At 31.6% G+C, this 12,477-nt stretch overlaps 2 protein-coding genes across 2 annotated transcripts in view; one reads left to right on the top strand and one right to left on the bottom strand.

Annotated features, from left to right (window-relative positions):
- Positions 1 to 997: 997 nt before the first annotated feature.
- Positions 998 to 1,939, bottom strand: LOC149881309 (uncharacterized). The gene has a single exon (XM_090067972.1). The coding sequence runs from the start codon at positions 1,937 to 1,939 to the stop codon at positions 998 to 1,000; it is 942 nt and encodes a 313-aa protein (XP_089924098.1).
- Positions 1,940 to 9,838: 7,899 nt separating this feature from the next.
- Positions 9,839 to 12,477, top strand: part of LOC145193868 (neurofibromin-like) — a 38,617-nt gene continuing 35,978 nt past the window's right edge. The window contains exons 1-3 of the mRNA XM_090068139.1: positions 9,839 to 10,039; positions 10,687 to 10,833; positions 12,173 to 12,256. Of these exons, the coding sequence (XP_089924265.1) occupies positions 9,977 to 10,039; positions 10,687 to 10,833; positions 12,173 to 12,256 (294 nt within the window). The 5' untranslated portion in view covers positions 9,839 to 9,976. The remainder of the gene's footprint in view (positions 10,040 to 10,686; positions 10,834 to 12,172; positions 12,257 to 12,477) is intronic.

The following is a 12,477-nucleotide window of genomic DNA, read 5'->3' as shown; positions in this document are numbered from 1 at the left end:
GGTTTTAACTCGTGTTTTAAAGTAACTCGTTTTCCATATTTTAAATATTTTTCTTCAAAATGATCCATGCAAATAACTGAATGGTTGCTTGGTTTCCAATCTTTTCTGTTTACAAATTTAATCCATTTTTCGGCGCTACTCCACTTTCTCCCCCCCCCCCCCCCCCCTAATTTTATGATTGATTCTGATAGAGAATTTTATGCTGATTAAGAATCGTATAAAAACATGGGTCTCAAAATCAACGGAAAGTGCTCTAATCTGATGTTGAAAGTACAAAAATATACCACAAATCGCTAATATTCGCCATCTTGAATTCACTAACTTTACGGTTGATATTGTTTTTAACCGCAAAACATTGCCAGCCTGGTTTTTACTATAAGGAATTTTTTCTGGTTTAATATAGATAGCGATTCCACGGCTCAACGAAAAACATCTGACGTTTGACAAAAAACACGAAATTTTCTTTTCTCTTTTTATAACAAGTATTTATTTATGTTTTTTTGAAGAATAGATTCTAAGGATTTGTATACAGAAATTATGTATATATATATCTATATTCCTTCGCATATTTTATGACGTTTTTTATTTTTATTTTCGCGACGTAAGAATCATTGTATATGTTTATTTGAATTATAAAAAAATCGTCTGGAATGGCTAATATAGACGCGTAAGTTCTTTCCAGAGCTATCAGGCAGACGATCGAGTTATAAAGTTATAAAACGTGTCGCTCTTGCGAAATTGCGATTCCTTCTTATGAAATTTAGTTTTGTAACAGAATTTACGATTATTTTTTCGGTTATTTTTTTTTTTTTGTTATTAAAGAAAAAAATTAATTGGAAAGACAAACTTTCATGGAGTAATAAAAAAGGGCTTTCTTAATGTTCTTTGCAAAAAATGTTCTTAATAATTTTGTGTGGCTATGAAAATAGCCGTTTTTTGATTTACACAACCTTAGGCATGAATTATAATGTATGTTACGTTTGATGCACACAGGATGTCAAACAGGATATGCTGTTAAAACTTGATCCCAAAAGTGAAAAAACCGGTGTTCGGAAAATCTCTGCATCCACATAAACTCGGATAAATAATCAGCTACCATTTCGCGATTAGTTGGCCCCATCATTGATTTGAATTTTGCTTTTGCTCGACACCACATAGCTTCCACGTGATTTGTTGTTACACCTGTCTGTGGATCTACAAAGTTGAGGGTGTGGTTAACGGTACCATGTAAATATGCTGGAGCTTGCAAATCATTATATGCTCTCCACATGTCACTCCAGACAATAGAGCCAGGAAGTATCCATTGATGTATGATAGGAATTAATGTTGCAGCATCGCGGTTCTGGACAGGAATCAAAAAGCCTTTCTTCGTTGCAGGTTCATACCCACCAAATATCCACTGCTGCGGGATTATTCTACCAACTTGATATTTTCTTTGACAAAAAACAGATTCATCTATTTCAACAATGCACCCTGGACCGCCTATTGGATCAGGGTTATTGAGGAAATATGAGACGCAAATGTCTCTGCAAAATTGATTCCAATCAACAATGGTGCTGTCGTTTCCGATATTTAACTCTTGCCTTAAATCACTTATTGATAATCCCCGGCTCTTACCTGCACTTCTACTCCAAGCGTAAGTTAAGCCCAATATTTGCCACAATTGTAGGTGAGATTTCTCAAAGAAGCTGCCTTTTCTAATGTTAAAGGTTCTTTTGCAGCGCTTGACTGGACATCTCCAAATAACTTGATCAACTGACCCATTCTTTGTTTGCTGTGTGCAGGGCACGTTACATACACTACAATTCATGCTTTCAGCGAGTAAACCATAAGTTCTGCACCAGTGAATTGTAGCTTCGATATCGTATTTGAATTTTGCTCCTATTTCTGTCAAAGAAAGTGAGTCAAAAACGTCTATTGTTGGTCTTCGAAGAGCCATGATATGTAGATAAATGAAGAAGCAGAAAAACTATTCTGAAGCACTCCTTTTTATATGACAAACATAATGAAAATGAATTCACGGGGGGTTAACTTGAAGTTTTAAAAGAAAGTCAATAGTTTTAAAGAATTATTTTTATAATTAAAAAATTTTTATCTTGTTTTAAAGTGAATTGTAAAATATAATCAATGAAAGAATTTTTCAACTTATTTGACAAAAGTTTTAAAAGACACTCAAGCTAACAAACTAAGAATCCAGTTGAAGCAAATTGACGCGATAAGAGTAAATGCCATTGAATTTCATTACCTGGTAAGAGAAAAAAAATGCGGTCAATACACCTGATTATGAAACTTAACGCACCGGTTCTTTGTTCTTTTATTCGAAATCTTTTATATAAAAAATAAAAACCAGGCTGTTGATACTTTGAAAGGATAACTTTTAAACAAAAAAAAATCACTTTTCAAGATGGCGAATATTAGCGATTTGTGGTATATTTTTGTACTTTCGACATCAGATTAGAGCACTTTCCGTTGATTTTGAGACCCATGTTTTTATACGATTCTTAATCAGCATAAAATTCTCTATCAGAATCAATCATAAAATTAGGGGGGGGGGGGGGGGGAGAAAGTGGAGTAGCGCCCATTTTTCTTCTAAATTAGTATCTTTGGGAAAACTAAAAACAGCTTTACTTGGATAAAGAGAACTAGGTTCACTTTTTTTAAATTTATAGCCAGTTCGACAATTAACCACAGCGCATTTATTTACCATATTTCTCACAACTAATTTGGAAACTTGATCAGCAGGACGTTCTTGCCAAAAAAAACCATGAAAAACTGGCCTTCTAATTTTCGGCCTATTTATGCAACATATCCGGCCGTGTATAAAGTAGGCCATGGAATAAGATGTATATTTTCGGTATTTATCCAAAAAGCGTCAACGATCTTGCTAGAGCAATAATTTTGCTCACTCGCAGTTTGGATGAATTTGGAAAAGATGAAAAAGATAAAAAGCATAATTTATCCTAAAAAAACTGACTGTTTTAAACTTCCTGAGCTAAATATTCAACACTAACTTATCCAGCTTTTTTTCTACTCGCGTTCTTCACAATTAGTGCAGCTGGCTAACATAAAGATGTTTCACTTCTGGACACCAGCGTGTAACTTTGCATAGTGATAGTGGACCACATGAGCTACAAAAAAATAGCGAGATACAAACCTCACGGTCGTTCAAACTCTGTTAATAAGCGACAGGTTATTGTGCGCAAGCGTAGTTGGATTATGAAAACTTTAGAACTTTCAAAATGGCTACGGACCTTCGTTACAGAATGAATTTTTACTTAGCGACCAATTTTTCATTACTTATCACGTTTTTTAAAATCGTCTACGTTGATAACCAGCTTTTAGGCTGTTAGTAATGTCTCGGTAACTTAATTTTATTAAGAAGTAAGTAAAATGAAAGGGAAATGTTATTTTATGATTGAAGAGGATCTACTTAAAAAAAACTTTTTCTCTGATTTGCTTACAAATTTAAAAGTCTTTTTACATTTTTATTGAGCGGTAAAACTTAAAAGTTTTTCTATTTTTACTTATATGAATTATATGAACTTATATGAACAATTCAGATGGTAAAAAATATCAAAATGTAAAAGAAAGAACATATGTATGTATACATGTAATGCAAGTATTTATGTGTATGTGTGTGTATATATATATATATATATATATATATATATATATATATATATATATATATATATATATATATATATATATATATATATATATATATATATATATATATATATATATATATATATATATATTGTAAAAAATCCCACTATGTTTTTTATTTTTTGTCTATGTTTTTATATTTTTCTGAATCAGCATAAAATTCTCTATCATAATCACTCATAAAAAAAAAAAAAGGGGGGGGGGAGAAACTGCTGTAGCGCCTAAATTGTCAACTAAATAAAAAAATTCGTTGCTACGGACCGTAGCCATTATTAAAATTTGACTTTTTTAAAGTTACTACTGCGCTTGCGTATAATAACTTGTCGCTTTTGAACATGGACCTATAAGAGATGGACGTGCAGCCTATTGTTTTTTTTTCGAACCATGCTCGTTGCGCATTGTTACAAATCTTTTATTTTAAACAATAGAAATTAAATTATATTGAAGTCTATCGGATTCGTCGAAAAGTTTTGGTCTCGTCTAACCAGTCACATCAATAGAATCAGGTTTTAAGCTTAATTTTATATAGCTAGATATTATTGATACTTTTAGAAATAACGCTGATGATAATATAGAAATTGAGATCATTTACTTAACCATTTTAGTACATGTATAACTAGAGATGTAATAAATAATACAGAATATGAACTAGCTTTGTAGCTACCTGTAGCGCAATGGTTTCATGTCCAGTGAACTACTCCATCTATTATATTGCTGTAGACTTCCAGTTTATGAATATTATAGAGTTTTCTTCTTTTATATTTAACAACAGAATTATATACAGTTAAGGATAAATAACTTATACATAAAATGAATGTAAATACAATAAAAATAAAAGTTGTCACAGTTTTAAAGAATTTAGCAAAGCCAATTTATGGCAAACCGCAAGAATAACTAAGTATTTAATATTACCATGGTATGGTTTACCAGCTATATATAAACTAATTTTTGTTTGACAAAAACCAATGGATTATTATGTGCCTTTTATGACAAATGAAATAATATATGAAATATGAAAAACGAAAACATGAATTATCTGGGTGCATTTTGCAAGATAATTATAAATTTGAACAACTTTTTAAAAGGTTTTGCTTTATCAAATGAATTACAAAAAAGCCCATTAGAAAATACACCTACTAAAAAAAAATGCATAGTGGAATATGTATTATGGAGCTTATAGAGTAATCGAGGCAAAAAATGGCGACATATCGGAAAGAATACTCAAAAAATACACAAAATTAAGCCTGGTGAAATTCCAAGGATTTGAATGAAACCAAGCCTTATCTAAAAATTTTATTTAAGCTTTTTTATATTTTGCTATACTTTTTTTAGTCATTTTAAAATTAACCTTACAGGTGTATTTTATTATTGACAGAACTTTGTTTACACGAAAAAAGTTCCCAAATTTACAAATGTTTATCTTGGAAAAATGATGAAAAATCTATTGGTGTCGACAACTAATTTCCTTTACCTTGGTGTAATTTGTTTAGTAATTTGTCAACGCGTGAAGTAGTTACTTTATCCTGAACAGTCTTATTAAACAAATGCTATAAAAGTTTAAACTAATACCACGTGATCAGAGTTTCTGTTTTAAAACTATGGGCAGCCATTTTAATAGATTTTTTTGTTGACGGGTGAAAATTTTAAGTTTGACGGAAACTCGCATGGCTCGCTGATTTTTGCGGCCTCTTTGATGTAAAACAATAGGCTGCACATCCATCTCTTATAGGTCCATGCTTTTGATAGACCGTGACCTGTTATGCATCTGAAAACGTTTTACAGAATTATTCTAAATGGCCGCCATTGGCCATTTTGAATAATTCTGTAAAACGTTTGTATTTAAATTAAACGAATGTATTTAAATGGTCATAACTATAGAACTAGTAGTGACATCCGCTTAAAATAAACGCCGTCTTGTTCAATTATATAACAAGAAACTCATATTTATATGGAATTGAATAAGTAATAATACATTAAAGTTCATTATACATATGAAACTGTTTAATGTACTTGGTTCTTGCCGATAAAAAGTCTACTGATAATGAAATCGTTCACTTGTCAACAGGAACGGTCGAGTATAATCGATAAGAAATAAAGCATCGGGATTCCAAGGTTCTTGTAATTCTCCAGTTAATGACAGACATCTGTTGAAACATAAATCATCAAATAACGGTTATTCTATGGCTTTGTTTATCATCCCATTATAATAATGTCACATTTATCACCTACATACTCACAGTATTCAAGCAATGCACTTCAAGTAAGTTGTAGTAAATACTAAATGAATTCAATTAAAAGATAACAGTAATAAAGGACTATGACAATGTCAGTGGGTAAGGAAGGAGTTGACAATATGCAGAGGAAGCATCTTAAAATAATGAGGTCTTGGTATCGTTAACAATTATGGAAAAACAACACATTGTAATGCTGATCAAACAATTACATAACTCATCATTTGTATATAGAAAATATAAGACAAATCTCAAAACTTGTTTGATTTGTTAAAATTAGGAATTAAAAAAAGAAGCATGCATTGGTCACCAATAAGACATTAACGAACTTCTTTAGTGTAATGGTAGAGGGAATTGGTAAAGTATAACAGCAGTATTGTAAACAGAATAACGTTTTCAAGTATTGACATATTTACAATACACTTTTGGATTACTATTTGTCATGGAAGGAGATCTGGAGAACATGGTTGAATTCCGGCTCTTCTTCAACTTCTTGCTCTTCATATAAATCACCATTTGTTTCTTTGTAACAATAGCTGTTACATGCACACAGCTTAGTGCATGGCAATGTCGAAAAACCTCCAGCAAAGTGCACCAAAGTTGTGTATAGCAATCATCAGCAGTATCTTTCCATCCCCATTCAGTGTGTACATATCCTGGAGTAACAGCAGACAGGCATTGTTTTCACAAGTGTGCTGTAGTGCTGCTCTCTTTGTGTGCTGCAGAAGAGCGTCTGCAGTCGGCGGAATGTTTTCAATTACTCTCTTTTTTATGGTGTAGAGGATACGGCGGCATTCGTTAACGCCAGCAGCGATTGATGATCGAATGTACATCAATACTACAAATCGCTCAAGGGCCTTCATTGCCATATCAGTTAAGACACCATTTTTTAAGTCTAACGTTGAAAGATTGTGAAATGCAGCAACTACTCGGTAGTTCATTTACGCTTTCCATGCCGTTCGTTTTCCAATCCCACAGAATGTTGATACTGTCACATCCGGCGAAGGCATGGAAGAATGGTAAATTTGATGATATACCATCTGGAATGTGTTGATGTAGATGGTGAACTCCTATCATTTGTCTTAATTTTCCAACTCAAAAATCAATCCACAGCTCTTTCACTTCAATCATCTGGCTAAACACAGAGAGAGCTATAACGACCACATCGGAGTCCACAGTGCGTATTGTTATAGTTAAGTTGCCATTTTTCAGTGCATGATTAGCATGGAGCAAAAGATGGCCATCTGCCTCTTCAGCAATACATGACGATATGGACAATACATCTAAATCTTGTTGACTGGCACATGCAGTTTGTTCAATGGTACAAAAAATAACTTTTCCTACTACGGATTGCGTTAAAACGAATCTGGAAATAAGGCCGAACAGTTGCGTCTTATTGAAGTCCATAGATAGGAATTTGTCAAACTTTTTTGGAATAAGTGTACCCATTGTGACGTTTATGCGTTGCCCTGATCCACGATCTTCCCGTGTTTCGGGCTTCAAGCTTTTTGGGACATACCAATCAATGTCAAGGCGCTGCACGGATCTCAGAGGTCTGTCCACGCATGGTCCAATCACATTTTCGCAGTAGTCAGAGAATGTCTTTGATGATCTCGGGTGAAGCATGTGTACGAGTGCTGCACCATCAACAATCAGAGCAGAAACCTTATAGTCAGGGTTGAAGTCTTGTTGCTTCTCGCTACCATATTGTTCCAAACAAATGAGGACATCTGATTTGCTGGTGGCCTTACGCTTCCTTCCGAATTCAGAAATTGACGGCGGATAACGGTTGTTTTTGTGTGAAAAGAAATCCTTGACATCACGATTTTGACTTGCTATATATATTTTACAAAAGTAGTTGGAGTCATGTTTAAGATCAGTGATTTTAGTTTTATGTTTGGAACCTGGAATTTTCAAACTGTGGAACAATTCAAGTTTATTTCTTTTCAAAGCTCATGGATTGACTTTTACTTGGACACAAGACGGTCAGCTGCGTACTTGTTGTATTGCTGTTGCCCTGTGATCTTGGCTTCTTGAACAGTTTTTTCGGCTGAATTGGACATTATAATCTTATGGTTGTCTGCTGTCTGCAGTAAATGCTCCGCAAAAGGATTCCCATCATCGCGCATAGATTTCACCACTTCAGACACATGATGAAGATAACGAGTCTGAAAACTATTTCTGTCTTCATGATGGTGACGGTGTTGATTACCCAAAGAACTCTGAACTTTATTCTCAAACTCATTGATCATTCGAGAAATTTCTGGAGCAGCCACCATCCACTTAATAAAAGCAGTTTCGTTATGAAGTACATCGATTGCTCATCCGTCACTCGTTATTAATATGTTGTTCTGTTCGTGAAGCTGGTCATCAGACATGGCGGAGAAGTCCGCGTGAGTTTTCCGACTTGTGAAGTGGCCCTTTTTAAATTCCTCAAACACATAAGGGTGTCGGACAGGTAGCTCTTCCAAGGTCTTGATGAAAACCGGCAACCAGCGAGAGTAATTACAAAATATGAAAAAGTAAAAACAAAAATAAAGTCTCGTTATGCCGAGTTTTCCCAAATTTTCGAATGTTTTCTTTCCTTTTTCATTCATTTTTAAACTTTTTTTTGTTTACTTTTATTTTCGTTATTTTATATTCTTTCAAATAGCTCGTTCTTTTTTCTTCTTTTTAGATATTTCGTTTTTTCTTTATAATTGATTTTATTTTTGAAAAACTAAAGGAAAATTTCTCCTAATTTATTGATTTTTCTTTTTCTTTTTTCACTCTTTAAAAAATCATTTATAGTCGTTAATAAAAAGCATCCACCGACGTCATTGCAAAGTTCAATCGATAACAACCTGTCATGTTTGTACTTTCTCATTCGTTATTCGTCCGAATTGGTTATTATTACGACCGTAACGTAATATAATGGCGTCAACAAGACACAAATCTTTCTTATCTTTAAAGACCAATTAAACAAATTCTATTAGCTTAACGGTTTGTGTCTCGATTGTTTTACATACAGGAATAAATAACCTTTAGTTGTGCAAAAGGATTTGTTGGTGTCCCGCAGTGAAATATTGTTACGTCAAAAAAAATCAACCGACCGCACTAAATTGAATTCTACATATTTCTTTTCACTATATAATGACCCATGTGAAGAATTTAGCTTAATTCTAAATGACAAACTTTACTCCGATCTTTCGATTTCTGGCGCAGTTTAGTATCCAAGCGGTTGCCATGAAAAAATTATACAGAGATAGCAGTAGTCGAATCGTTATTTGTTATAAATTGTAACTTTTCTCGGCGGCATTTTTTTTTTTTTTTTTTTTGTTTTTTTTTTTTTTTGCTTTTTTTGTTTTTTTACATTAAGAATCTTTCATTAAAATTTTAAGATTGAAATAAGATAAAACAAACAAAACAAAATTTTAATAAAATTAAACCATGGGACTAAACGCCAGAGGTCGTATAGTTTAATGCTGCTGAAAAATATACATGTGCTTGCAATGCCATGCTGTATATTTGGCGAGATCAAACTGTTGCTGAAACCTGGCAAGCAATCGCGTAGAAACTTTTTAGGTTACAAATAGTAAGATTAATAAAAGGTTATAAAAAAAAAAACAAAAAAAAACGACAAGATGGTTTTCCGGTACGAAAGTGGCTTCGTTTTGTTGCTTTGGTTACTATTTTTCCAGATGGTTTTTTTGTATTGTTTTTTACTGTATTATGAATTCGAAAGAAACTTTATTTTAACATCTATTTTAAAGCCTACAAAAACCTGCTTAATTAAATGCACAGTAAAAGGCGGTAATGAGCCTCATTTAGTTTTCATCATTTTTGTCCAAAATTCAAGATTTACTTTTAATCTATTAAAAAGTTAAACGATTCTTCCTAACAACACCGTCATTAGCCGGATACCAACAAAACCGAACAAATATAAATAATGTAAACAAAGCTCACCGAATTAGAAACAATTTCAAACGGGTTACATTGAAACTTTGAAGAAATACAAATATGCAGGGCATAAAAATGTTTAACTCTATAAAAATCTTCCTTTAAGTTAGTATGATAATATTTAAAATTAAGTTACCATGTCCATGAGTTTTAAGGCAACAGATTGGATAAATGTAGAACTGAAGCGATTCAAGCAACAAGTATAAAATATTTATCAGTTTGTTTTCCTACCTTCCTTACCTCGTTGCCGTTCCATCTAACTTCTTGTCTAGCTCTAAAAATTATAGCTATGCATAAAGAGTTTTTAGTTTCTTCCTATAATTAAATTTCTTTATGAGTATAAAGCAAATTGAAAGATAATTTCTTGCCTAACTAATATGTCAAAGCTATGTTTGCTAGGTATCAATGTTGTATCAACTATTGGGCAAATAAGTTCTGATAACACTTGAATGTAAAATACTTCTGGTAGTTATATCTGAATGCATCATATAAAAAACTATTAAAAATAAAAAAGTTTAGAGTTAAGTTATCTAAATTTTTGTTAAGAAATTGTTGTAGTTCGAAAAAGAAAAGTGCTTAAAATAAAACATTAAAACTTTTAATGACATCCCACATATTAATTATTAATTCCTGATATAACATACTATTATTAACCAAGTTTATCTAACTGTGTAAAATGAAAAATGAAACAATGAAATAAAAAATTAATAATTTAATTTTAGACATAACTTTCAAGAAAATCTTCATATATATAGCTCACCCTAAAGTTTATTTTCTCTTTGATACAGATTTTGGTTTTATAAGAATTTCAAAAGAATAAAAATGATATCATTTTTTTGCTTTATAGCTTCCAATTGAAGACTATGGAAAGAATAATAATGAGTTTGAAAAATCTACAAATCTTGTTCGTGCAAGTTTGGTTAAACTTGCAAAAAACAAGTTTCAAGTGGTTACTATTACTTTGGCCAGTTACATAACAGACTTTAATGTTATGGTAATTTTAACTGTTTAATAATTTTAATTTGTTTCTGTCAGGGTCAAATTAATAAAATAGAAAAGGGTTTCACATTCAAAATGAGAAAATAAATATTCTCCATATCTTCAAAATATATATTCTCCCCTATGTCTCATCTGTTAACTCACTGTTTGTATTTGATAGTAACATTATATAAAGACTCTGCTCTATCAGATTTTTTCCAACATTATGATAGTCTAAGGATTCTAAGTGAATATACTATTAAGGCCCTATCATAATTTACACCTTCAGTAAATATAACTCAACTTTTTTTATGTCTAGCAATTTTGGCTTTAATTTAAAGTTTTTCAGATATCATTTTATAGTTTAAAAAAGAATTTCTCTTGTAAACTCACTCTCTCTACATGGCTGATTTTTAAAGTCTGTACATATTAGGTCATCTTAATCATGTTCCATGATTTGTGGCTTAGTATGCAACAAAAATTTTGTAAACTTTATCACTGTAATCAGCAATCTGTTTTGCATTCTGAAAAACGGTTTTTGAGAAAAGAAGTTGGTACAATTTTTTCTTAACAGAGCCAGTAGCATCATGAAGGATTCTAAGGTGATAGATTTAGTGCCAAAACACTTTTACACAATTTTGTTTAAAATTGAGAAATTAAAAAACAAGGTTTGACTGAAATTGGCTGGCATATCCATCACTCCAAAAATAAACAGTTTTTGATTTTGTTGCACAATATACTGTTTTATAATTTCACTAAATTGTTGATTTCAATTAAATAATTCTAGAGTTAGAGTTTACTTTCATCATAGTGAAATTTTGCATTGTTATGGATGGAATTTTTTATTTAGAATACTTAACTTATATCCATCCTTTATCTTTATATTATATATTTTATATATCATATCCATTTTTTATTAGGAAAAGTAAAAAAGTCTACTAAAGAATGACATGTTTATTTTTAAGGTTTTTTTTGCATTTCTACACTTTTTAACCATTTACAAACTGATTTTCAAGTTTTCACTTCCCATAATCAATTCTTCAGTATTTAAGGTTATTTTTAGCTTATAGGCACCTTATAGAAATGAAGATTATAGTCATCACAACTTCAATGCTTTTTTATTCTTTTTTTTTTTCCAAATGCAATTCTACTTATTAGACATATCCCTCAAAATGCCTTTTATTGTCTTTCTCATACAAAATATACAAAAAAATTCTTATAACCTTGAACAAAAGGAGCAAAAAGTGAGATTTTACTTAAAGTAATTAAGATACTGGTATAAGTAGCTGAATATGTATGCATATGCATACATATTCAGCCATTTACATATGTACACTCATTTATCTTTATTTCAGAGTTTATCCTCTGGTGAACAGCAACAACTTCTATTGGAGTCAAACATGATTATTCTTGAGACCATCAAACAGTGTTTTGAAATGGTAATTGGTTATGAATTAAATTTAATTGAATTTGATGGTTTTTTGTAAATCAGTAACTAATGACTAAATATGCAGTGTACTATATTTGTTTATGTTGTTACTCATAAACACATATAGTGCACTGCATATTTAGTCATTTAGCTCATGTTACAATGAAAAATTCAAGTTTATTTAAGGTTAAGAAGATGGGTACAAATGCTTTTACCTTGTTATTGTTTTCT

Source organism: Hydra viridissima, unplaced genomic scaffold, assembly GCF_058129835.1.
Source record: "Hydra viridissima isolate aposymbiotic clone 2 unplaced genomic scaffold, HvirCarnegie_v1 scaffold_12, whole genome shotgun sequence".
NCBI classification, from domain to species: domain Eukaryota; kingdom Metazoa; phylum Cnidaria; class Hydrozoa; order Anthoathecata; family Hydridae; genus Hydra; species Hydra viridissima.
The sequence above is the reverse complement of the archived record's forward strand: the minus strand, read 5'-3'. Positions and strand labels throughout refer to the sequence as shown.

Excerpts from the sequence above, each read along its gene's own strand:
- LOC149881309 (XM_090067972.1), bottom strand. The coding sequence starts at position 1,939 with ATGGCTCTTCGAAGACCAACAATAGACGTTTTTGACTCACTTTCTTTG.